Source organism: Juglans regia, chromosome 11, assembly GCF_001411555.2.
Source record: "Juglans regia cultivar Chandler chromosome 11, Walnut 2.0, whole genome shotgun sequence".
Lineage (NCBI taxonomy): Eukaryota > Viridiplantae > Streptophyta > Magnoliopsida > Fagales > Juglandaceae > Juglans > Juglans regia.
The window spans coordinates 24,004,708-24,030,969 of NC_049911.1; the positions used below are offsets into that span (position 1 = coordinate 24,004,708).

Consider the following 26,262-nt stretch of genomic DNA (forward strand, 5'->3'; position numbering starts at 1 on the left):
ACGGATTTGAATTTGATATAAATAGGTTCAGATCAAAACTAGTTGACCTGTTAAGACATAAGTAATAAACGGGTTAATAATAAGTTAACCCACTTAACTCGAAATGAACCCAAAATAACTTGTTTAAATTTTATTTCTAAATTATAATTTTATTATTGTTGAGTTGTAATATTGGTATTTATCAATATGCTTATATTTTTATTGTTAGAATTGTAATTATAGGCCAATGCTCATATTTGTTATTATATGGTTTGTAATATTAATTTTATTATAGGTTAATATTTGAAAAATATTTATATTTTTTGTTAGTATGTATTTTTTTTTATATATTATGGCTACTAATAAATATAGATTTTATATGAAATTATATTAATCAGGTCATATGGATTATGTATTTTAGTTTAACCAATTTATATAAAACGAGTTGAAATGAGTTGTGTCGTATTGAGTTATTTTTAATTAATTATTAAATAGATCAAAACAGATTACACGATATAATTTGTTATTTAAATAAATCAAATTAAAGTTTAAAAATTTAATACATTTAACGGTCAAATTCAGATTAACTTATATATTAAATGCACATGACTTGATAATGCAAATTCACATTTATAGCCACTCTCATGACGATAATGATAGATGACGTGGTCGATTGCCACCGACGAAGGGTATCGAGAACAAAAAATCAACTCAACCTCCTACTATTCATACAACTTCTACACTCTACATTATTTTTAATTTTTATTATTTTTTTCTTTTATTAAATATTTATTATATAAATAATAAATAAATAATTTAAAATAATTTAAAAAGAATAAACTCAAAAAAAATTTTTAAAAAAATATTAAAAATTTAAAAAATTTAAAAAAATGTGGAGTGTGGAGTGTGGTGGAGGTTGTGTAGCAAAGCTCTTCTCCGAGTAGTGCAAATTCATCAACAATTTTCTAAAAATCGTCACGAACATTGGCCTCTGAAACTCCTCCCACCAAGCTGGTCAGTTCCTTCTCCCTTTCACTTCGTCATCGCGAGTTGAATATATATTAAGCATATGGAAGCATTTCGAAAGGAATTTGTTTATGTTTTTTAGCCAGGTGGTATTGTCACCTCAATCTCCATACCATTTTCTCTAGCTACATGGTAATTTACAATTAATATTTAAAAAAACAATATATATATACACACATACTAATACTATCAATAACCTATTATATATAAATAATTATATAAATCATTATAATATTAATAATTATATTAAAATTATATCTGATTCAGATGAAAATTGATAAAATCAAAAGTATCAATTTAAGAATATAACTGATATGATATTAGATATTCAAAATTTAAAATCGATATATATTAATTCGATTTTAAAATATATTTAAAACTGAATAGTTACAAAAGATTTGGTTTCTAAAATTACTTTTTAAAATTCTAAATAATAATAATATTAAAATTAATATCTTATTAACTATTCAAAATTTTTTCACAATCGGTTACATGCCAGGCATCTGAGCTTGGTACAATTGTTACCATATAAGGAGCAAAATCAATGTGGGATAAAAGAAAAACAAAAGAAAAGCTTCGTCGACTTGCTCAACAGCGTCTCCTCTGGCTACTTCCCTTCTGCACAACTAAAACCGACAGTTTCTTCCACCCAAGAACTCGCACACTAATGGGATTTAGATTCCACAATCTCCATCTTCTATACAGAAGCTGCATGTCAAAACTTTCGCACGTCAATAAGGATTTTCACCCTAACCCCATGATCCAAACCCTCAATTCTCATCTCCAAGACCCTTCACTAACTCTCTCTGACAGACCCATTTACAAAGTCTCCAGAAGGTGGCATATGGGCCATTCCGACCATGATCGTGGCCTTGATCAGCACCACCAGCATCACCTTTCTGGCAAGGAGGGCGAGAACATTTTCAGGCTGGGTCTCACTGCTGACATTTTTTTGGCTAGCGGGAAGGCCCTGACGGGTTATCTTTCCGGTAGCACCGCAATTATCGCCGATGCGGCGCACTCAATTTCCGACGTGGTAACAAAATTTTCCGTTTTTTCTTTTTTCTTTCGTAAACAATTACGTACCCATGTTGTGTGTTCTGTTGAATTGTGCGCATTGTTATATTTCTTGCTTGCTCATGTTGTGTTTTTTGGTGAATTATTGCCATTATCGTTGTTTTGGTTCACGATAAGAGCCATGGACTTGCATAAGAAAAAAGAAAATTGCGGTTGTGGTGGTTCCAACTTTAGAAGTACACATCCTGACCAAAAAGAAAGAAAAAGAAAAATGGGTGAACATTAATAGGCGCTAATAGTTCTCAATAAGCTTTAGCTCTATTGCATCTTTCTAGTTTCTATTACATGAGATTGATGCAGTATACAGATAAAATTTGATGCTACAAACACAGTGGTATTGTAGAAATGTAACCTGTTATACTAAAATCACACAACTGTTCCAAGATCTCAAAAGAAATCCACTCTGAGATCACAGAGAATGGAGAAAAACTCTCTTATAAAGTATTCCATAGTTTAATTTCAAATAATTTTTTTTTTTGATCGGTAAACAAAATTTTATTGATCAAAAGGAGGCAAAAAGCCCAAGTATACGGGACATATACAAGAGCAACGCCTGTGCCTGCTAGTTTAGAGATACAAGGAATTCATGAAAAGACATGCCATTAAAATCAATTACAATCGACCAATGAAGTAAGGTATTGAAAAACAGATTTCTAAGCTCTTCCATCGATCGCTCTTGATCTTCAAAACTTCTTGCATTCCTCTCCCTCCAAATGCACCACCATAGACATATAGGTATCATTTTCCATATGGATGCAATTTGAGGGTTGCCCCGAATACCTCTCCACGAGGCTAGAAAGTCACATACCCTTTCCGGCATCACCCAAGCTAAACCCAATCGAGCAAAAACTTCGTTCCACAAGATCCTGACAATCTCACAATGTAGTAAGAGATGGTTAGTGGACTCGCCCCTCTTCTTGCACATATAACACCAGTCCATAACTACGATTCCACGTTTCCTCAGGTTGTCTATAGTAAGAATCTTCTCCAAAGAAGCTGTCCAAACAAAAAAGGCTGCCTTTAGAGGTGCCTTTGTCCTCCATATGCTCTTCCATGGGAAGGAACGGGCTGAGGTGTGCATGGTCAAGGAATGGTAGAATGAACGTGCTGTGAAAACTCCCTTCTTAGAAGGGCGCCAATAAATCTTGTCTTCTCCTTCCCCCAACACACGAGTGGAGTATACCTGGTCAAAAAACACCGAAAATTCATCCATTTCCCAGTCTTGTGCATCTCTAAGGAAAGTAATGTTCCATTGTGGAAGACCATTGGAGATGAGAACTAAATCCGCTATTGATACGTCTTTTCTTCTTGCTAAGCCATAAACTTGAGGAAAAACTTCCTTGAGTGCCCGATCACCACACCATAAATCATGCCAAAATTTTACCTTCACTCCATTTCCGACTTTGAAACAAGTATATGCTGCATATGTATCCCAACCTCTTCGAATATGTTTCCATATCCCAACTCCATGAGGCCCACTCACCTCATTGGAACACCAACCTCCCCATGATTCTCCATGCCTCAAAGCAATGACGATTCGCCACAAGGCCTCTTGTTCATTGTGAAATCTCCATAACCACTTGCCTAGCAAAGCCTTATTGAAATATTTCAAATTCCGAATACCCAAGCCTCCTTCTTTGATGGGAGAACAAATTGTGGCCCATTTCACCAAGTGGAATTTAAACTCATCCTTTATCCCTCCCCAAAGGAAATCACGTTGAAGTTTCTCCATACGTTGAGCCACTTTGGCGGGGAGCGGGAATAATGAGAGAAAGTACGTTGGTAAGTTGGAGAGAGTGCTCTTGATGAGAGTCACCCGACCCCCTTTGGATAGGTACATCCGCTTCCAACCGGCTAATTTTCTTTCCATTTTTTCTAGCACATCATCCCATATGGATTTTGATTTAAAAGCCGCACCCAATGGTAAACCAAGATATTTCATGGGCAACTGAGATATCTTGCAATCCAAGATGGACGCCAAACTCTCCACATTGGGTACAAGCCCCACTGGCACTACCTCAGATTTGGCCAAATTCACCTTCAACCCTGACACGGCCTCGAAGCATAATAAAAAAGCCCTCAAAGCTCGGATTTGCTCTTGTTTGGCCTCACAAAAAATTAGAGTATCATCAGCAAACAAGAGATGTGAGATGTTTATCGAACTTGAGGTTGCCTCACCAACTGAGAATCCTGATAAGAAACCACCCGCCACTGCCCCTGCAATCATCTTACTAAAAGCTTCCATCACAAAAACAAAAAGAAGTGGAGAGAGGGGATCCCCTTGTCGCAATCCTCGGGAGCTTTTGAAAAAGCCTTTTGATGTTCCATTCACCAATACAGAAAAACAGGTCGTAGAAATACAGTATTGGATCCAAGTACGCCATTTAATGCCAAAGCCACATCTCTCAAGTATATAAAGTAAGAATCCCCAATTGACGTGATCATAAGCTTTCTCCATGTCCAACTTGCAAAGAAGTCCGGGCTCTCCTGACTTAATACGACTATCCAGGCATTCATTGGCAATAAGTACTGAGTCTAGGATTTGTCTACCTTTAACAAAGGCATTTTGAGGCTTTGAGATCAGTCATTTCAGCCGTCAGCGTGATCTGTGGCTCTTCGGCATCATTTTCTACTTCGAGAACCGTAACAGGTTCCTTAGTGCTTGTCGGTAGCGCCGCCGTCCCTCCCCCCTCGTCCGAGAGACCAGCCACCAGTTCGCTTGCCCCCGTCGACCAAGTCTGTGGTGGTCCCCCTTCACCATCGAAAGGAACCAGCGCCAACGCGCATCCCGTTGTCTCCGTTACAACCTCACCACCCCTCACCTCAGTACAGTCCATTTCCAACCTCAAGAGAGTGATCATTTCAACCGTCGGCGTGGTCTGTGGATATTCCATGGTTGTTGGACCAGGTTCGACGACATTTTCTGCTTCGAGAACCGTATCAGATTCTTTAGAGCTTGACGGCGGCGCCGCCGTCACTCCCCCATCATCCGGGATACCAGCCACCAGCCCCATGATATCTTCTTTAAGTACATCCCAACAAGACTGAAAAAAGGCCATGGTAAAACCATCCGGACCTGGGGCTTTGTCGCCCGCCATACCTTTAACTACCAATTTAACCTCTACCTCCTCAAACGGCCTTTCAAGTTGTTCCATCGCCTGCGGATCAAGAACATCAAAAGCCAGTCCATCAAGTCTTGGCCTCCACGAAAACTGTTCTGAAAACAACTTATCATAGTAATTGACAATGTAATCTGAGATCTCGGTTTGGTTGGATGAGGCCACCCCGTCTATCATCAGAGTTTCTATAGCATTGTTCCGCCTATTCGAATTGGCCACTTGGTGGAAAAACTTGGTGCATCTATCCCCTTCCTTCAACCATAAAGCACGAGATTTTTGTCGCCAAGATATTTCTTCCATAAGATAGAACCGTTCAATGTCTGCAGTTACTTGAGTTTTGCGCGCCTGCTCGGTTTCAAGTAGTACCCGCTCCTCTTCCACACCCTCCAAGCGCTTAAGCTCCTCCAAGAGAACAATTTTTTGGCTTTCCACATTGCCAAACTCTTGTGCATTCCACTCCTTTAAATCCTTTTTCAAAGACTTTAATTTACATGCCAAAATATAACTAGGATTGCCATGAAACTGATAAGATGACCACCATTGACGTATTCTGTCCAGGAAACCCTCAGACTTCAACCACATGTTCTCAAATTTGAAGTATCTTGGACCTCTTCTAATGCCTCCGCAGTCCAAAAGGATGGGAAAGTGGTCCGAACATAGCCTAGGTAATCTCTTCTGAATAAGGTCTGGGTAATGAGCCTCCCAATCCGGTGAGATTAGAAATCTATATAGCCTAGACCAAGATGGAATATCTCGGTTGCTAGACCAAGTGAAAGAGCCACCTGCAAGAGGAAGATCCTGTAAATTTTGCTCCGAGATGAAGTTAGAGAATTCTACCATAGATGGATTGAAACCCGAACCACCCAATCTCTCACTCGGAAAACGAGTGACATTGAAATCACCACCGATACACCATGGTAGGTCCCATACGCTGCCAATACCGGCCAACTCATCCCATAATAAACTTCTGGACCGATCAAGATTAGGCCCATAAACTCCAGCGAATGCCCACTGAAAACCATCCCTGACATTTTTGAATGAGCATGCCGCCACGTAATCTCCCAGAAAGTCCTCAATTTTCTCCACCACCCTCCTGTCCCACATTACTAATATGCCCCCAGATGCTCCAATGGACGGTAAATAATGCCATCCCACTTGACTACAACCCCACAAACTTCTAATGATACGCAGAGAAATAACCGCAAGTTTCGTTTCTTGTAAACATACAACGTCCACTTTCCATTTACGAAGCAAATTTCTAACTATAAGACGTTTGTCTTTCTCATTCAGCCCCCTTACGTTCCAAGAAACAATCTTTGGTTTCATAAAACCACGTCTTTTGCCCTTCCCCTCACTCTTCCCCGGTTAGAGCTCTTTCCATTTACTCCATCATTTACTGTCCAGTCCAGTCTATGGAGTTCTCTTGCTTGCTTCTTGGCTGATGCAAGCTCCCTGGGTGATCCCAAACTGTTTTTCCCAGCTTCCATAGCTACAAAGAGAGCAATGAGCTGGTCCTCAAAACCATTGCATAAAATCCCCATGCTGAATTGCATCTCCTTTACCTTGTTCAGGACCCAATTTGAAGCTTGAGAATTACTGTTCTTAAACGGATGCAGGGATATTAGTGGGAGAGGGTCTTCCCAGCAACACTCATCTTCATACGCCAAGGAAGCTGTGTCTGCTATCCCTGCACTACCAAAATCCATTTCCGATCTCAATAGGCCAGTCATTTCAGCCGTCAGCGTGATCCGTGGCTCTTCGGCATCATTTTCTACTTCGAGAACCGTAACAGGTTCCTTAGTGCTTGTCGGTAGCGCCGCCGTCCCTCCCCCCTCGTCCGAGAGACCAGCCACCAGTTCGCCTGCCCCCGTCGACCAAGTCTGTGGTGGTCCCCCTTCACCATCGAAAGGAACCAGCGCCAACGCGCATCCCGTTGTCTCCGTTACAACCTCACCACCCCTCACCTCAGTACAGTCCATTTCCGACCTCAAGAGAGTGATCATTTCAACCGTCGGCGTGGTCTGTGGATATTCCATGGTTGTTGGACCAGGTTCGACGACATTTTCTGCTTCGAGAACCGTATCAGATTCTTTAGAGCTTGACGGCGGCGGCGCCGTCACTCCCCCATCATCCGGGATACCAGCCACCAGTTCGCCTGCTCCCGTCGCCCAAGTCTGTGGTGGTCCCGTCCGGTGATTTTCCGTCGCCGGTAGAGACGCGCCGGATGATGACCCCACCTCGTACGTGGATGGGCCTGAGAGCTTGGCCCTCCATCTCCATGTCTGTTTCTCGGGCCCTCCTTCTCCAGACCTGCCTTCTCCAAGCCTTCTTCTTGGGCCTGTATGCTGAACAGCCCACTCCTTGTCTGGTCTACCAACTCCTCCTGTTACCTTCTGCTGGCCCAACATCTGCACTTGTGTTCTCACAGCCTTAGGTGCTCCACTTACTATTCCAGACCCCTGGTCCAAGCCCATGTCCAACTCAATGTTATCAATTAACCTCGTGAGCCTCTCCCTCTCAGCTATCAGTTCCTCCTTTATTCTAAGTAGGGAAATCTTCTCAGCTACTTTCCCCTTGATCAGAGGATCTTGATCCCTTCTTGTGTAAACATCTCTGTCATGCCATTCCACTCTGTCCTTTTTCTTCAAAATTCCATCATTGCCCTTCAATTCAAAATCTGGACTAGTAGCAGCTCCTCTCATGGCTGGATCAACACCAACTACGGCCTCAGCATAGGTCTTGAATGAGGTTTTGTTCTGTACAGGAAAGTGATTGGGGACCTCCCTCCCATATTTCTCCCCTGCATTTTTCACCCCACCACCACTCATCTCACTGATCTCCAACGCCAGCCTTCTCCATCCTTGACTTCCAGCATCTTCAGGGACAATGATGATGCTTCTTCTGCCACCACCTCTATATTCCACAAAGGCCATATGTCTACCGAATGCATTAGAGGATCTCTGAGCAATATATGCACTGCTGCCATAACTGAAGGTTTTTATGTAATCCTTCTTGGCATCTGCTTGACCACATCCTTCAAGAGACTGCACAACCCATCTCGCAGTGGTGAAACTGATTACCAACTGTTTAGTCACCTTCCTTCCCCTCTCAATGATACATAGAGCTCTGCTTCCTACATGCACTAACTCAAATATCTTCGATTCTATAAGGACTGTCTTTCTAAACCCCATCATAACAGAACTTTTTACCCTCTGTCTTTCTAAACTCAAAGCCTATTGATACATTGAAATTTAAAAACTTTCTGCTGGAAAGAAATGTTGATGGAAATCTAATTTCAAATAATAATGATCAATTACCTACTTATAAAAAAAAAAAAATGATCAACTACCCATCTTAGTTCTTACAAATTGCCTTATATAGAGGCTTACAAATAATGGACTCCAAAATAAAATAAACTCTCAAAACTAATCATAGCAAAACTTGAAAACCTTACTATTCTATCATACATTTGATCAGTTGAAAAAGAAAAGTTAAACATTGTTCATAAACTCTCAAAACTAAGGTAATCTTGGAATTTGCAGAAACAGGACAACAATGTATTGACTGATTAGTCAATCAGGTGGGATGTGTTGTTGAAACCCATACCGTGTAATGCAAAGTAGAAACTTAATACCTTTCATAAGTGGTGGTTATGATTGATAGTTTTATACCCCGGGAAATAGACTTATCCCGAATGATATTATATCTTCCTTTAAAAGTGATCACTATTTGTTTGCTCCTATCTTTGTGCATGTCCATTATGGCGTTCTTATGTTGTCATCAATGTTATATTCCATCATGTTAATGATCAGTTCTGAGGCTTCCATTATATTTAGAGCAATATTCCATCTTGTTAATGAGCAAGTTTATTTTTCATAACTAATGTGCCTCTTGTATTTCATGGATTTTTGGTTTCAAGAAAAATTGATGCATGAACATCTCTTTGTAACTTGGGTTCTATTTGGAGATAATGACATCTACTTTAGTAATTCTAGATATAGTCTTGGGGCGAGCAAGCCTTACGTACTCTCCTTTTAGAAAAAAATTGGTACCCATCATTAAAAAGTGGGTTTTTTCATGTAGGTCCCAGATTTATCTACTTTTTTCAAAGGGAGTGCGTGAGGATTGCACACCCTAGGACTATATAAATCTGTGCCAGGGTTATGTATTTTGTGCTTTGTAATAAATATTCGAGTACTTAAAACTACTTTGTTCATTTTTTGGTAACCATTTACATATCTTTCTATCTTGTAGGTTCTTAGTGGCATTGCGCTATGGTCATTTAAAGCTGCAAAGGCTCCTAAAGACAAAGAACACCCATATGGTCACTCTTGATTTGTACCTACGTGCTACTCCATTGATCTCAATTTACACATAATATAGACAAATTATTTTTTATTGCCGTGTGCTATTGGTTTCTATCCTTGTAGCAAAATGTGATCTAGACCTTTTCTTTTGTTAATGCTAGATATAGTCCTAGGGTGTGCAAGCCCCGCGCACTCCCTTTGATTTTTTTCATCCCACTTTTTTCAAAGGGAGTGCGTGGAGCTTCTACACCCTAGTACTGCAAATATCATTTCTCTTTCTTTGGCCATGCTTATGCAATTATACAATTGTTTTTTTCTTTCTTGTTTTTCTTTCAGGACATGGTAAATTTGAGACTCTAGGAGCCCTTGGAATCTCTTCTTTGCTTTTGGTTACTGCGGGTGGTATTGCATGGCATGCTTTAGATCTTTTGCTAGTATGACTGCTTTACTCTCTTTCCCCTCTGATTTAGTTCTTTTGAGATTTAAACATAAATCTCAGCAGGAGTTAAAGAAACTTCTAAAAGTATCTAATTGTGGAATTTCAACGTTGGAAATAAAATTAAAATATTATAATCCGCTTAGTATCTTTACTTACTTGGAAATTGCCAATTCACACATGCAGGGGGTGTTATCGTCACATCCTGAAATAGTTGATCAGCCATTAAGACATGAGCATGTGGATGGCCATCATCATAGGGGGCATCACCATGGAATTGACATGGATCACCCCATCCTGGCTTTGAATATGACCATTGTATCAATATGTGTTAAAGAAGGGTACAAAAGTTATTTATATCTATACATTGGGTCAACAATTTTTTATTATTCTTTTTTTTATTTGATCTATTTTGTATTCATGCTGGTATTTCATCACTTATAATTATCTGAACGACTTTAGTTTTTGGTGGAAGTCTTACAAAACTATTTGGGCTGCTATGATGAATATTATCTTGTGTTTTGGCACTTTTTAAGGCCGTATTTTCTATTAAGCTACATGCCATTAATTTTTATTACCCTATATTTCTGCATCTTTGATGCTTATTGGCCTTGTCCTTGCCGAGCTTCAACATCAACTTTATTACCTGATGTTGATGCAATTACTGGTCCTCGCCCTAGTGAATTATATCAACTAATGTTCTTTTGTCCTTCCACCTGTTGATGCACTTTTGTGCTTTGACAGATCATTTCTAACTTCATTTCTTGTCTTATAATGTTAAATATTAAATTAATTCCGATAAACTATTTATGTTTAAATTTATTTTCTTGCATTCTATCTCAGCATAAAACATTCATTTTTATTCTCACAGGCTTTATTGGATAACAAAACAAGCCGGGGAAAGACAAGGCAGTGGGCTGATGAAAGCAAATGCATGGCATCATCGTGCAGATGCTATTTCCTCTGTAGTAGCTCTCATTGGTGTTGGTAAGGAGTGCTGCTTCTTCTGACGAATATTCAGTTTGGTTTGAGCAAAATATAAAATCTGATATTTTGGTGCTTATTATGTAGCTAGTCCGTTAATTTTGTTTATATTTTGTAAGTCTTCAATAACTACATAAATAGTTTGGGCAATGTCTAATTGAGTGGAGTTGGGAGTATACTTGCTGTGAACCAATTACAATATTCAGTTTAAGACACTGCTTGTTAGTATGTGACTTAATGGTCTAACCATTTCATAGAGTACACTTTGAATGGAGTATAGAATATTATGTGACAGCAGATACCGGTAGCTCTGAACCAGGTCTGGTGTTTGAGTTGCGGTAATGCTACACTAAAATGTAAAAGAAAGTTTTCACTCATTGATTAAGATGCGCAATGTAATGTTTTTGTAAACACACATGGAGGGAATTCTTACTTCATTCATTGATGTACAACAATATATATACTACATACAATTGACAATTATACCCTCACAAGTTACACTAATTACAACCATGTCCTCTAACATGGTCTATTGTCAGAACTCACTGAAGTGTTTGGTTGTATCAACTTAACCCTCCGTGTTCTTGAAATCTTGCTGGCCCTGTGTATGGACTGGCCAGAATCTGCTGTTTCTACATGGGAAAAATTTGTTTTTCAATGGTTAAAACTTGAGAGGGACTGAAAGTTGTGGAGACAAGGAATACCATACCTCATGATAGATAGTGGCATTTCTGATTAAACCTTCATCGGTGTAGGTTATATATCTCCAAAATTAATTCAGAGAGATTATGTCTAAAGTTCTTTTTCCATTGCTTAAGCAGTCAATGAAGGTAACCTTTTCATTGCACTTCCTGCGATTCAATATGTCATGTACTTGATGATGCTATCCCAAAACATTTTGTTGAACGCCTCTTTTTTGGGTTTGCTTCAAGGATTGGATACTAATTGTTTCATCATTCTTTTCCATTTGTCATTAAAGATATATTTCAAAATGGATATTGTATCTTGCTTTCCAAAATCCATCTGTGTTTGATTATACTTTGGAGAGATGATGAGCGATGCATATTGACTATTTCATCTTACCTTGTCTCCAACACTGATTGTGGTTCCCAGTTGAGTGTTCGCATAGACGTTGTCTGTTTATTCAGCCTTTTCTTATACATCTTCTAGGAAACCTAGTGCTGTTCAATCGCGTGAAAGGTTTCTAACCTTTATCATTCATCTCAACCTTAGGAGGCTCTATTCTTGGAGTTAAGTTTTTAGATCCACTTGCTGGACTTATAGTCTCAGGCATGATCCTAAAAGCTGGACTTGAAAGTGGGTATCAGAGGTACATTGTCTGTTCTACTTTATACCTGTATAACTCACATCGTTTCTTGTTTGATTAGTGGTGCCTCACTGGGCTCTCAAGACGAGTTTCAAGGAACTGTAGTTGAACCTTGAAGAAGTTATACTGCCTCAGCTAATATAAGATTTTATTTATCAGCCAAAACATGCTTTAAGTCTTGAATATCTGCATTAGCATCTTTTCGTCCAAACTTTTGTATGGTTGCATTATTTCCAGTATGGTCAGTCCTCCCTTGTACTAATATGAGGCCTTATTGATTGGATAAAGAAGCTTGTTTATTCTGGCTAAAATTCCCCGCACTTCAGTTATCTTGCAACTTATGGATTTCATTTGAGAGGTGTAATGGCTGGCAAACCATTTAACCCACTGTTGACTTATTGCTTGTATCAGAGTTCGGTATACTGTCTTATCAAACCTCCAATGGCCTTTTAAAGTGTTGAAAGATGGTAGATTGTGTTTGAACTTAGTGTAAGAGATATTATTGTTTGAAGTTCAGCATGAACGTACCAGTTAAAAAAAAAAGGTTCAACATGAATGTGATGTGTTCTTTTGGTCCAATTTTAGTGTTTTGGAACTAGTGGACGCTGCGATCCCAGCAGAACAATTGGATCCTATTAAACAAACAATACTTCAAACTGAGGGTGTCAAGGTAAGTTTCAAGTATTCTTTTTCTTTTTTTCTTTTTTTCTCGCATGGAGTTATTTAGACAGTTGCTGGAAAAGTTGTTGATACTTCTACTTCATGTGGGGGCTATCAGTGTACATTTGTGGATTTATCTATGAAGAAAAATCATCCACTCTTCACCCAATTAGTTTTTGTTACTTGACTAGTGGTAACACTCTTAATAATAGGAATTGCATAAATTCGTAGGCCGCTTTGGAATGAAATTGGGAATAGTTTATAGCAAAGGAAAACTTTGTAGTCTTCAGATGTCACTTCAGAACCTTTTAAGCATGCATACACTCATAGATTGTAATTTTACAAGTTGTATGTATAAAAATATGTATGAAGGTCCTGGAAATTAATCAAACTCCTTTGGCTGAGTAGCTGGCTACTAGTTTCATACAACAGTGCTAGAGATTTGTTGTCCAGCTTAAAGAAATTAATATTTGAAAAAATTACACTTTGCCCCTCAAACTGCCAAAATTGACATATTGCACCCTCCAACTACCACTACCTGAAAAATAGCCCCCTCATCCAATTCTAACCATTGAGATGGATAAAAAATAGGCGATGTGACACAATCTTGACTGCTAGATCTTAACAGAGGGTGCTCATTGCAAGTTTTTTGTGTTTTGAGTTTGCAATGTGTCAGTTTTTGTAGTTTTAGGTGCAAAGTGTAAAACAAGGTGCACGATGTATTTTTGCTTCATATTTATTGAAGTTAAAATTGGAATAGCCATGGTGCTGTCAAAATTCTAGAACTCATACCATATCAGATGCAGCTGCCAGCGAGGAGTAATTGTTTTGACTATTGAACATACTTTTGCTATCAGTAAGAAGTGCTTGCTGATTTTTTTAGATAGTATCATGCTTTTCTGAATGGCCTCTAAAGTTGTCTACAGGGATGCCATCGGATGAGGGGAAGGAGAGCTGGGTCATCTCTGTATCTTGATGTACATATTGAGGTTGGTTGTCCTGATTATTCAATCTTTCATGGTTTATAAAATTTAGGTTTCACCATGAAACTGCAGCTGTGTGATATTGATGAGCTTCTTAGGCCCTATCTTCACTTGCAGGTTGATCCTCTATGTAGTGTTAGTGCAGCTCATTACATTGGTGAAAAGGTTCGTCATCGAATTCACAAATCCCATCCTGAAGTAGCTGAAGTTTTCATACACATAGGTACACTACTCAGTTTGTACATTCTCCGAAACTCTTCCAGACAAATTACATAGAGGCTGGTGTCTGAGTCAGTGTATGTTCTTCAGTGGCAAAGAGATTTTGGAATGAACAGAGATGTATATTAATACGTTCCAGCCAGTCATTCTTATTAGAAAAAGTATTCTAGCCTGGTGGTCACCCAAGTTTTTCTTCCCCTCTTATGCCAAATGATTTTTTTTTTTTTTTGATAAGTAAATAGATTATATTAATCAAAGAATAGGCAAAGCCTGGTACATGTATAGTTTGCCCTAGCTAAGTAGGAGCAATAGAGAAGGAAATCATAAAAATCTAGGCCATTAAAGTCAATAGCAATAGCACAAGTACAAAGAGTTCTAATACAGAAAGCTTTCAAATCCTCCGTCGATCTCTCTTTGTCCTCGAACGTCCGTTCATTGCACTCCTGCCACAAACACCACATGATGCATATAGGGATCATCTTCCACACAGTTTTAATCTGTCGAATACCTCTCAAGTTTGTCCAGCTTGCCAAAATCGCCACAACTGTCTCAAGCATAACCCAAGCCAAATCTACTCTACCAATAACCTCATTCCATAACCCTCTAGTTGACTCACAATGTGGTAAGAGATGGTCCACAGATTCACCCCCCTTTCGACGCATACAACACTAATCTGCGATGATCACCCCACGTTTCCTCAAATTATCGGTTGTAAGGATCTTACCCAAGGAAGCAGTCCACGCGAAAAACGCCGCTTTGGGTGGCGCCTTATGTCTTCAAAGCTTTCTCCATGGGAACTAAGTATGGAGTGAACCGAGGAGGAACCTTTAGCTGCAGGTATCCACCATAGCCTATCATGTGCGTTGCTCGGGTTTATGGAATACAGAAGGCTGTAAAAGGCTTCAAAACTGCTCATTTCCCAATTTTGTGTAGCCCTACTGAAATTGATGTTCCACTAAATTTGCTCCCCTGATCTCCCCATTACTATGCAACTGAAGCATCTTTATCACTTGTAACCTGGAATAATGATGGAAATGTATCTTTTAGAGCATTGTTGCCACATCAATTATCATACCAGAATTTAATTCTAGTTTCTTCTCCTAGGTGAAATCTAGTGCGATGAGAAAAGACCTCCCACCCTCTTCTTATATGTTTCCACAACCCCACAACATACACTCCTCTCACTTCTTTTGTGCACCAACCCCCTCACAAACCCCCATATTTGCTCTCAATCACCATCTTCCAAAGAGCTTCAGATTCCTTATGGTATATCTCCACAACCATTTTCCAAGTAATGCCCGATTGAAAGATCTCATATTTCTAATGCCCAAACCACCATTCGAAATAGGGCTACAAACCTTCTCCAACTTGACGAGGTGAAATTTGAATTCCTCCCGCACTCCACTCCACAAGAAGTCCCTTTGAAGTTTCTCAAGACGAAGTACCACACTTGCTGGAATAGGAAACAGGGACAAAAAATAGGTCGGTAGATTAGATAAAGTACTCTTGATCAGGGTAATCCTACCACCTTTTGATAGGTACAGTCTCTTCCATCCTGCTAGTCGGCGCTCTACTTTCTCAATCACCGTGTCCCATAATGAAATTGCTCGAGGCGGCTCCCAATGGAAGACCAAGGTAAGTCATAGGTAGTGAGGCAATCTGACACCCCAAGAGTACTAGCCAACTGTCTAATACGCTGTACCCCTCCAATAGGCACCATCTCTGATTTGTCCAAGTTAACTTTCAACCAGAATACTACTTCAAAACAAAGGAGAAGGGCCTTCAGAGCTCGAAACTGGTTATGATCTTCCTCATAGAAGAAAAGTGTGTCATCTGCAAATAATAAATGCGAAATGTTAATAAGTCCCCTCTCTGGGGATCCAATCGAGAAACCCACCACAAAACCATTTGCAACCAAAGTCGAGGTCATTCTGCTCGACGCCTCCATCACGATAACAAAGAGTAATTGGGATAGCGAATCTCCTTGTCTTAAACCTCGTGTGCTCTTAAAGAAACCAGTTGGGCTTCCATTTATCAGTACTGGAAATTTCACCGTTGTTATGCACCACTGAATCCATGAACACCATTTCTCCCCAAAACCACATATCTCTAGAAGATCAAGAAGAAAGTCCCAATTAACATGGCCATACGCCTTTTCCATCTCTAGCTTGCAAATAATCCCGGCAGCGCCAGCTTTCTGTCTACTATCTATGCATTCATTTGTGATAAGAACCGCATCTAGAATCTATCTATCCTTTACAAATGGATTTTGGGGTTTTGAAATTATCTTCCCCACAACCTCACTTAGGCGGTTCGCTAGCACCTTAGAGATAATCTTGTATTTAGGCCAAATGATTAAAGTGGTCTATGACAATCAAACTGCTGCAAATTTTTTTGTCTTTCTCGTTATAGGCTCCATTCTTCTTGGAATAGAAGTACTTGTGTCTCTTCTCATATATATGCCTAGATGACTGTCTTGATCATCTTACCATGTTGGCTCTTCTGTAAATATTTTATAGCAACCAACTGATCAAAAAAACAAATCTTATAGTAACCTGAAAATGTGTCAAGATGAAAATTGGACAATTAAGAGCAACATCTAGTGTTCGGTTACTACCATGTGCAGTGACCAATAAGGATAGACTTTTTTTGTATAAGTTGAAAAAATGGTTACACTTTTTTATTGTTAGTCCTATTTCCTACCTATAAAAAAAAAATAAATTGTTATTCCTATTTCGTTCTTGTTGTCTGCCAACTATTGCTTGGTTATCTGGCTAACAGGAGTTTTTCATTTTCTTATTTTGTTTCGTTTTATTCTGATTCTGCCTTCTTATCATATATTTTCACCATGCCGTGTCTTTCTTGTTTGTCTTAATATCTTGTAGATCCTGCAATTTCACAAATCTCCCCCAGTGTAGCCGACCAGCAAGAAAGTATGAAGGGGACCAGGTACCAAAATAGAAATATTCCTGCCGTGGATAAAGATTTTGAAGCAGTTGTTTCTGAGGTCATTTTGGCAAAGTTTCCTGAGGTGCGTTCCTTTTAAAGTCCATTTATGAGTTTATTGTCAGCTATGCTTTACTTTGAAATTATGTGATACAAAAAGTCAATGGAGACCTGCTCCACTCTCCATAGCTTTTGAGCACTGAAGTATGGCATGTGCTATTCTATAAAAATTTAAAAATTTAAACCGGAACTGAAACCAAGGGGTGGTCTTTCAAGTTTTTATCCGTTTGTTGTTTTCTGTTAAAAAGAGCCAGCAACCAGGGGCGGAATCAGTAAGTTCAATTATGTGATACAAAAAGTCAATGGAGACCTGCTCCACTCTCCATAGCTTTTGGCGTTCTAACAGAGTGAGGGGGTGTGTATGGTGTGGGCTTATGGAAATTTATTAGGAGGGCTTGGAAGAGTTTTGCCACTCATATTTGTTTTGTAGTTGGTGAGGGCTCTAGAATCAGATTTTGGCATGATGTTTGGTGTGGAGATCGGGCTCTCTATAGGGCTTTCCCAGCTCTCTATCGCATTTCGGGATGCTTCTATGTTGGATCTGTTGGCATTTTCCCATGGTTCTCACCAGTGGGATGTTCAATTTTATAGAGATATTCGTGAATGGGAAATGGATACTGTTTCTGAATTTTTCAGTCTTGTATATTCTATGAGAGGTCTATCAGTACATGGGGATAGGATGCCGTGGAGGCCCAACGGGAGCAAACAGTTTACAGTGAGATCTTATTACAAGCTGTTGGCATCACATGGTAATGTCCCTTTTCCATGGAAGAATATTTGGAAGTCTCATGTGCCTTCCAAAGTTGCTTTCTTCGTATGGAACGCCTCTCTTGGAAATATTTTGACCACAAACAATTTGAGGAAGTGGGGTCTCATTGTTATGGATTGGACTTATTTGTGCAAGAAAAATGGGGAATAAGTGGATAATTTATTACTGCATTGTAAGGTGACAAGAGTGTTGTGGGATGAGATCTTTAAAAGAATTGGTGTGGCTTGGGTTATGCCTTTTGAGGGTGGTGGATTTACTAGCTTGCTGGAAGGATATTCAAGGCTGTCCCCAAGTGGCTGCAGTTTGGAGGATGATTCCTTTGTGCATTATGTGGTGTATTTGGATGGAAATGAATGATCGGCGCTTTGAAGTTAGGGAGCACACAGTGGAGGAACTTTGGAACTTTTTTGTGCACACCTGATTACTCTTATTTTCAGCTATTGTGCTTAACAGAACTAGTGTTCATGATTTTTATTTTTAATTTCTGGTTCCTAGAATATATTTAGGTGTTCTTTTGTGTACTTTCTGTGTACATGGGCTTTGCCTACTTCATTCGTATCAATAAAATTTTCATTTTATTTATAAAAAAAAAAAAAATTAAGCTGGAATTGAATTACACGCTTAACTTACAATGCCACAATGCCATGGAATTATTTGAGAGCCTTATCCACTTATAGGTTATAAATTTAGTCATGCTGCTTTAGCCATTGTTTGAGCTAGAGGCTCGGAGGCAGTTGGGCATTGTGACAATTGGGGTCATCATGATTATGTTCTGAGAGCTAAATTATGAATAATTCTATTTGAAGGTTTTTACATCACACACTATACATGTAGCATATTTTGATTTGGAAGAAAAATTTTAAAATTTTGTTTTATTTTGGTTCACCCTATCAAGGATGCTTTGAGCATGGAAAATTATTGCTAATTAGACTACCGGATGTGAAGCTACACCAAACGTTTTGTTAAATGGAGCATTTCTTCAGCCTTTTAATTATGTGAAAATGATATGTGAATGAGTTTCAGATCATGGTTGTTGAGCGCATTACCCGCCATTTGTTGCAAGGCAAGGTTTTACTCCAAATTGAGGTGTCTATGCCCCCAGAAATGTTGATAAGGTAAAAGCTAATAATCCAACCTTGGTGATTTTATTAATGTTTGCCAAAAGTTACTCTCCAAAAGCTTTGGTCTTTTCTTTTTCCTGATCCCAGACAGGCAATGGAGTTGGCAGTAGAAGCAGAAAAGGAGATTCAGAAGGCAGCCTCAAATATCATTCATGTCAGCATTCAGCTGCGCTTGGGGCATCCAATGCCACAGTTGAACCATGAATAACATACTGACCAAGAGAGAAGAATACAGAACGTACAGGTTATACATGTGTTGTTTCTAGTTAGGGAAGAGTAATAAATAGGATTGCTGAAGCACTGACATAATACTATGGACATCTATTGTCCACAAGGGGCCAGGGAAATTGCGTCTTTAACACTCCAAAGTTTCATTGGAGCCACCTCGTTTATCATGATTACATTGTTTAGGGAACCAGTTTTTCGTGTAATCTTTTAGTTTCATCCACATTCAGTTGAGATCCATGTTCTGTGCTGAGGGGACTCTGGTGAGATCCAGAGTTGTTCCCCTCCTAAGCCTTTTCGAATATTTTGTTACATATGATGCTGAAGTTTGTTCATCATATTGTGATGCATTTTATGTCTGATCACGTAATGCTTGTGAATTCAGATCTGAGGCTGTGTTTGGGACATTCTCAACTATTTCATTACTATTTACAATTAATTCACTACTATTCACAAATTATTTCATTATCATTCACAGATGATCTGAGAGACTCTTAACATCAAACGGAACCTTATTCATTACTTTGTCATTATAAACAAAACTGCATATTGAAGGTTCCTAGAAAATGCATCACAATATCATTGGAAGGCATGCTTGCAATTGGGTAATTTATGCACTTCGTTCTGCAACTGGGCTATGCTATATTGCAGGTTCCTAAAATAAATAAATAGTATTATAATTTCTAAGAGGACAAGAGAGGAAAAAAAAAGAGCCATTGATCAGATAATTGTAGTCTGATTATGGTTTAGTCCACATGATGTATTTTCAGAGTTGTGTATCATCACGCCAATGGCTCCGAATCAGATTTAAAACAAATCGAGGAAACCGAAAACCAAGAAAGCAAAAACGTTTGAATGACAGACCCAAAAAAGAAAAGAAGAGTATGAAAGGAAGAGTGAGGGCTCAAAGGATCCATTGGTTTTTCATAAGGAAAACTCTAAAGTTAAGCGAAATTGCGTATCGAAGTGCACCCATGTGCTGACATGGATCAATTTAATGAAACGAACCGTTTTTGATTTTACGTGAAGGAGCTGAAGTTTGGGCGGGATCTGAAGATAAATAAAATATTTTGACAAAATGCATAGTTTTGAACGAAGGGCACAGTCTTCGTGCCTTCTCTCTTCCTCTTTCTCTTCCTCTTCGTGCCCTCTCTCTTCTCTGGTTTTTTCCCCTTCCCGTCTGTGCCTTCTCTCTTCTTCGTGTGCCTCCTCTGCTCTGCCTGGCTTCTCTTCAAGTATCGATTTTCTTCTCTCTTCCACCTAAAAGCTTCCATTTTTCGTTTAACCCCCATTTTTTGGTCCAAGCCCTAATCTTCTCCGCGTGCCTTCGTTGCGGCTCTTTCCCGCGAACACAACTACATCCACTGGTATATCTCTCTCTCTCTCTCTCTCTCTCTCTCTCTGTAGCAGATAATCATGCAGTTGATTAATTTTGTATTGTGTATATATTTTGATTTAAGAGTTTTCAAAAGTTAGGTTTTGAATTTAGGTAATTCGTGGAATTTTTTGTCGAAAAATAGTCTCTAAATCAGGTAATCTGTCCTTCTTAACCAGGAAAAGTTCTTTGCTGCTTCTCAAATTGGATTTTTACAGATTAGCTTGTGAGATAGAACTTTGCCCTGTTTTTGGTTGCTACGAAAATGGGAAGAAAGTTTTTAGTTTCTGTGTCTATTTGTTTTGGCTTTAATAGTTGGGAGGTCACTAGATGTATGCTAATTGATTGGCTTCGGATTGAATGACTATAATAATTTTTAACACCCTTTAATTTTTAATTTGCACTGAAAATATCCTTTGTTCAAGTAGAGTGAGTTTACATTTCTTTGGATATTGGTTTACGGGCTTGGGCATTCTCACCATTATGTTTTCTTGTTTAAATTTTGAATATTGTTGTAGGGAAACTTAAGGTTTGTGGAAAAGATCCAAGGTATAAAGTCTTGAGTTGGTTGGGGAAAGTGAGAATTTGGACTTAATCAAGTTACTTCTTTTTTTGGTTTGCACTAAAACCAAATCAGTTGAAATGAGTGTGGTGGGATTTGATATTGGAAATGAGGACTGTGTTATTGCCGTGGTGAAGCAAAGGGGTATTGATGTTTTGTTGAATGATGAATCGAAACGTAAAACCCCGGCTGTGGTATGTTTTGGGGAGAAGCAACGGTTTATGGGATCTGCTGGTGCTGCTTCTGCATTGATGAATCTGAAATCCACAATATCTCAGGTCAAAAGACTAATTGGCAAGGAATTCTTAGATATGGATGTACAGAACGAGCTAAAAAAGCTGCCTTTTGAAACTTCTAAAGGTCTGGATGGGGGCATTTTGATTCACTTGACGAACCGGGGTGAGAGCCATACCTGTACACCAGTGCAGATTCTGGCAATGCTCTTTTCTCATTTGAAAGAGATAATAGAGAAACGTTTGGAAATGCCCATTTCAGATTGTGTAATCGGGGATCCCATCATACTTTATGGACTTGCAAAGATGTGCATATTTGAATGCTGCGACAATTGCTGGGTTAAGGCCTTTGAGATTGATGCATGACTGTACTACCACTCACTTAGTTTTGGAATTTATAAAACAGATTTCCCCAGCTCTGGACCAATTTACGTTGCACTTGTTGACATTGGTCATTGTGACACCATGTCTCTATTGCATTATTTGAGGCTGGACATATGAGGATATTATCACATACTTTTGACATAAGCTTGGGAGGGCGAGACTTTGAAGAAGTTTTGTTTACTTATTTTGCTTCAAAATTTAAAGAGTAGTATGGTATTGATGTGTACTCTAATATCAAGGCATGTATCAAGCTGAGGGTATCATGTGAAAACTATAGTTGCTTATAATAATAACTTATAAGCAACTATGGCTTTCCTTACACAAAGACAGGATCACTTGCATCCATTGTAAAATTCTGGAAAAAACATTGTTGTCCATTAGGCCCACAGGTCAGTCATTTACTAGCAATAAATCTGTTGATCATCGAATTGGAAATAATATGATTTGCAAAGTACTAAAATCTGTTTATAGAATGATCATGGCAAATTGCATGGCAAAAAGAGACCATCCTCAAATGTTTTTAAAATTCCTGCACTCAGTATCATAAACTCTGAACTTCATTCAAGTCCCTAATTTCACAAACTTCCCTTGCAACATCTTCCAAGTAAAAGAATATAAAAAAGAGCTAAAAATATCAACATGTTTTTATCAACTTCCCATCCATGTATTTAACATCAATCGTCCCAAAAAAAATATATTTACATCTGACAATATATCAACATGTTTTTAACAACTTCCCATCCATTCTAAAATAAAACAACTATCCAACCAACTTCTCCAAGTACATTGACTTATAGCCACAGTTGTGTCCCAGACAAGCTATTTGGCTAGGTTCCATCCACCACCCCAAGTTGCATCTGTGAACATAATATAATAGTTAAAAACTCATCCACATGTAACAAAGTCAAATAGAGAGAGTGACGAAGTGGAACAAAAACCATTACACTTTCTTGTATCTCGATCTCTGCCGTGCCAATCTGGATTCCACTAAAGTCCAACACTTGGGTAGTGTTTTGGGGCGACTAACAACAGATAAAAAAAAGGGCATATTATATATATAGTTGAGAAATCTTACAAAAAAATCTGCTCACTTCTTAAGCATTATAGTTGATTTAAAAGCAATCCTATGAATAAAAAGAACAAAACACAATATAATTTAAAAGCACTAATTAAGAGTTATGTAACCTGAACGGGAACACTCTCTTGAGTCCCAAATAAATTATTGCACGTGCCAACTGAGGCATATTGCAGCTGAGGCAAATTACAGATAGCTAGAAGGAAGAGGCACAAGCTAAATAATCATGCAGCTGACTGAAATATGCCAAGACAGATTAGAAACTTTAAGTCATTATCTACATACTAAACTCCAACTTAGCGTCCATGGAATGGTTAGTAGAAAAGACAAAATAAATGGATGAAGAGGGACTAATTTTAAATGCAAGACTATAGAATACACAATTGAGAAATGCTCTTCTTCATCCTAATCTGTCATCCCCAATCACACTTAGAAAATTAAAATTTGTAGAAAAATAATTTGTATCTTATAGAACCCTAAAAGTACTAGAATTTATTAAAAAAGAAAAAGAAAAGAGTAGAAATAAAATATTAAATCCCACAACAACATAACATGAGAAAATTTCCATTGAGTTGACAACATGTTTCAGAGCATTTAGCTGGAGATTCCTAGAATTTAAAAAGCCATCAACATTACTAACAACCAAGCCCATTTACCATCACATAAGCAAGCTAGACCATTCATTTTTTTTTAATGTGTTGCTGGCCTAAAGAGGTACAAGACTCCAAGGAACATTGGATTCAGAAGATCATATTGGCAATGCATTGATCAGTAGTTTAGCAACTCTTGTCAAAGGGAATAATGAGAGGTATCAGACAAGACATCCATCAAATAATGGGGGGGGGGGGGGTGGAATACCCTCTCAACATTGCCATAAGAAGCCCGACTTGAGCAAAAGGGATTTTTACAACAGACATTCTTCTGACTCTCTGCCAATGACATAAGCAATCCCTTCCTGTTCAAGAAAAATATTTGGTACAATGGTAAAGTTCTTTCTAGCATACAAGAATCAATAAGAACCAAACTCAGGAAGGGTCTAGTCTAACCCCAACCCAACAAATGGTTTGCCTTGGACATTAAGCTGTCTGAACAAAAGTATATAAATCCACAGAAAACAAAGCCACTTGAGAATTTAAGATGTTGATACTCCAGATTAATAACTGACAGGAAGACCTACTATTTAATCCTCTATACAATTTCCATTTTTTTTTTTAAGATCCTCTCAACCAGATTTTCAACCGTGACCATAGACAAATTTTATGACGGATTTGCCAAAACGAATATATGTTGAGCATTGAAGAAAATACTAACTAAATTGAAACCACAATGGTTATTTGTGGCACCTGTATATCTATCACTGCCGAGAAAAGCTTTTTGCAAACCAATTTTTTAAGTTGAAGGTTTTAGAGATGCATTGAAGGATTATCCACTCACGGGATGGGGGTGCTTTATTGGAGCAACCATCAACAAAATGTATGAACCAAACCAGTTTGGCAAGAATAGATTATTTCAGACGCATAGATGGCAGCATCTGATTTAAAAAAGAATGCCCTTCTGCGTGAGCACAGAGATGAAATCATAATATTCACATACATTTTTTTTTACAGAGGATGGAGTACCTGGGATCATCGACACAAAGAAGACCGTCGCTGTCGCGCGCAGAGGAGACCGTCGCGGTCGCACGCAGAGGAGACCCTCGCCATCCCGTCGCGGTCGCGCACAGAGGAGACCGTCGCAGTCGCGCACAGAGGAGACCCTCGCGGTTGCGCGCAATGGAGACCCTCGCCATCTCGTCGTCCTCGCGCGCAGAGGAGACCGTCACGGTCGCGCGCAGAGGAGACCCTCGCGGCAGAGGAGCCTCGCCATCTCGTCGTCGTCGCGCGCAAAGGAGATTTGGGAGAGATGCCTGCGTTGAGGAAGAAATTTGGGGGAGATAATGCGTTGGGATCAATAGATTTGGGGGATTTGAACGCGGGCTGCCTTTTTTTCCCTCCGTCTTTCTATTCTCTGCATTTTCTTTCATTTTACATTTTTTTTTTATTCTCTGACAAAGTTCTCCACGTAGGCCGTTGGTACGCAATTGGTACGCAGCATCGCTTGCACCCAGAAGAACTGTTTTCATAATCATTAGGGAAATTTATTCCCTCAGAAAATAGGTAGTTTTCAGTATCATTGCCCCCGAACATCTGCCAACATACCTCCACAAATATTTGTGAGAATGAGAGAGAGAGTGAGAGAGAGAGAGAGAAAATTTCTGAATTAGGGTTTGGTTTGAGACGTAGCTGCAAGCTTTGTGTGAGAACAGAGAAGGTTCCAGTTGCTGCGGGTTAGGTTTGAGACGGTAGACGCTATTTGTGTAGTGAACTACGAAAATGCCACTGGGCTTGAGTGTAGGCCTCTTGGCTCCGTAAACCTTTCCTCAAATCCAGATAAAAAAGGCTAACGTTAAAATACAAGTTTTGCATGTTAAGTTTTGTCTACGGATAACCTCTAAAAAAAAAGGAGATTTATCATGAAAAAGTAGAATTTTTTTAGAGACTTTTTTATTTTTTCAAAATAAAATGTTTCATTCATAAAGAAGATCGGTACATAGTAGCACGACAAGCTACATTACAATGAACCATCTAATAGAACTTGGGATTGGATGAAATCTGGATATTGGTGTCCTCTACAAAAGAAGCATGTCTTGCAAGTAAATGAGCAGCTTCATTTCCTTGTTGACCAACACGGATCATCTTATGCCTTTCAAACCCAAGAAGGCTCTGAATTTCTGCAATCATTGATCCCTGTCTGGATAAATTTGGTACATTCGAACGAATATCTTTAATTATAGTCAAGGAATCCACTTCCAAAATCAGCTTAGATATACCCAACTGCAATAAGAATATTTGTAATCTCCGCAGTGCTGCCAAAGATTCAATATCATCTCTCATATTCTCCTTGTTCCTTTCAACTTGAAGCCATGACAACATCACCTTTATGAATCTCATAATAACACCAACACTAGCTAGTTTTGAATGTCAGAATAAGGCACCATCAAAATTCAGTTTAAAACATACCTTGGGGGAGCTTTCCATGAGAGCAAGTACTCCTTACACACCACGAAATGCTGGTTCTTGACATAATTATAGCTCTCAACATACATTAGGCAATCATCAACAATCTCTTGCATAACACAATCAGAATTTTGAAATATCTTAAGTTTTCTACATTTCCAAATACTACATGCAATAGAAGGGAAATAGGAACTAAGTGCAAATCAAACTTCATCAATGCACAACAAATCATAAAACCGATCCACCATTCCCACCAAAGATCAAATCTGTGGACATCTAGCAGCCCATATTGGTCGAACAAATGAGCATCCACAAAAAGTATGAATACAATCTTCCAAA

The 26,262-nt window shown here is 38.8% G+C and overlaps 2 protein-coding genes, 1 non-coding gene and 1 pseudogene across 9 annotated transcripts; 2 read left to right on the top strand and 2 right to left on the bottom strand.

Moving 5' to 3' along the window:
- Positions 1–1,579: 1,579 nt before the first annotated feature.
- Positions 1,580–19,598, top strand: LOC109002244 (metal tolerance protein 2). 2 transcript variants are annotated; one of them, XM_018979906.2, is made up of 12 exons: positions 1,580–2,041; positions 9,456–9,525; positions 9,845–9,942; positions 10,131–10,285; positions 10,816–10,931; positions 12,162–12,258; positions 12,841–12,925; positions 13,842–13,904; positions 14,016–14,121; positions 17,003–17,148; positions 18,916–19,007; positions 19,101–19,598. In XM_018979906.2, the coding sequence occupies exons 1-12, from the start codon at positions 1,673–1,675 to the stop codon at positions 19,219–19,221; spliced, it is 1,518 nt and encodes a 505-aa protein (XP_018835451.1). In that variant the 5' UTR covers positions 1,580–1,672; the 3' UTR covers positions 19,222–19,598. The 2 variants fall into 2 exon arrangements, with proteins under 2 accessions (XP_018835451.1, XP_035551629.1); XM_035695736.1 differs by having other exon boundaries at positions 19,105–19,598.
- Positions 19,599–19,952: 354 nt separating this feature from the next.
- LOC118343858 lies at positions 19,953–20,031 on the bottom strand. The gene has a single exon (XR_004797648.1). It is a non-coding gene; the product is annotated as a small nucleolar RNA Z155 (small nucleolar RNA).
- Positions 20,032–20,481: 450 nt separating this feature from the next.
- LOC109015208 lies at positions 20,482–22,079 on the top strand (annotated as a pseudogene).
- A 254-nt stretch (positions 22,080–22,333) lies between these two features.
- LOC109002250 lies at positions 22,334–25,181 on the bottom strand. Of its 6 annotated transcripts, none has more exons than XR_004797583.1 (5): positions 24,487–25,181; positions 23,726–23,822; positions 22,978–23,103; positions 22,737–22,814; positions 22,334–22,649 (listed from the first exon to the last, which is right to left on the bottom strand). XR_004797583.1 is itself a non-coding variant. In XM_035682836.1 (5 exons), exons 1-5 carry the CDS (start codon positions 24,993–24,995, stop codon positions 22,553–22,555), a joined length of 867 nt encoding a protein of 288 aa, XP_035538729.1. In that variant the 5' UTR covers positions 24,996–25,181; the 3' UTR covers positions 22,334–22,552. The 6 variants fall into 6 exon arrangements, 4 of the variants coding, with proteins under 4 accessions (XP_035538729.1, XP_035538730.1, XP_018835458.2 ...); XM_035682836.1 differs by having other exon boundaries at positions 22,978–23,063; XM_035682837.1 differs by having other exon boundaries at positions 22,731–22,814; positions 22,978–23,063.
- Positions 25,182–26,262: the final 1,081 nt, after the last annotated feature.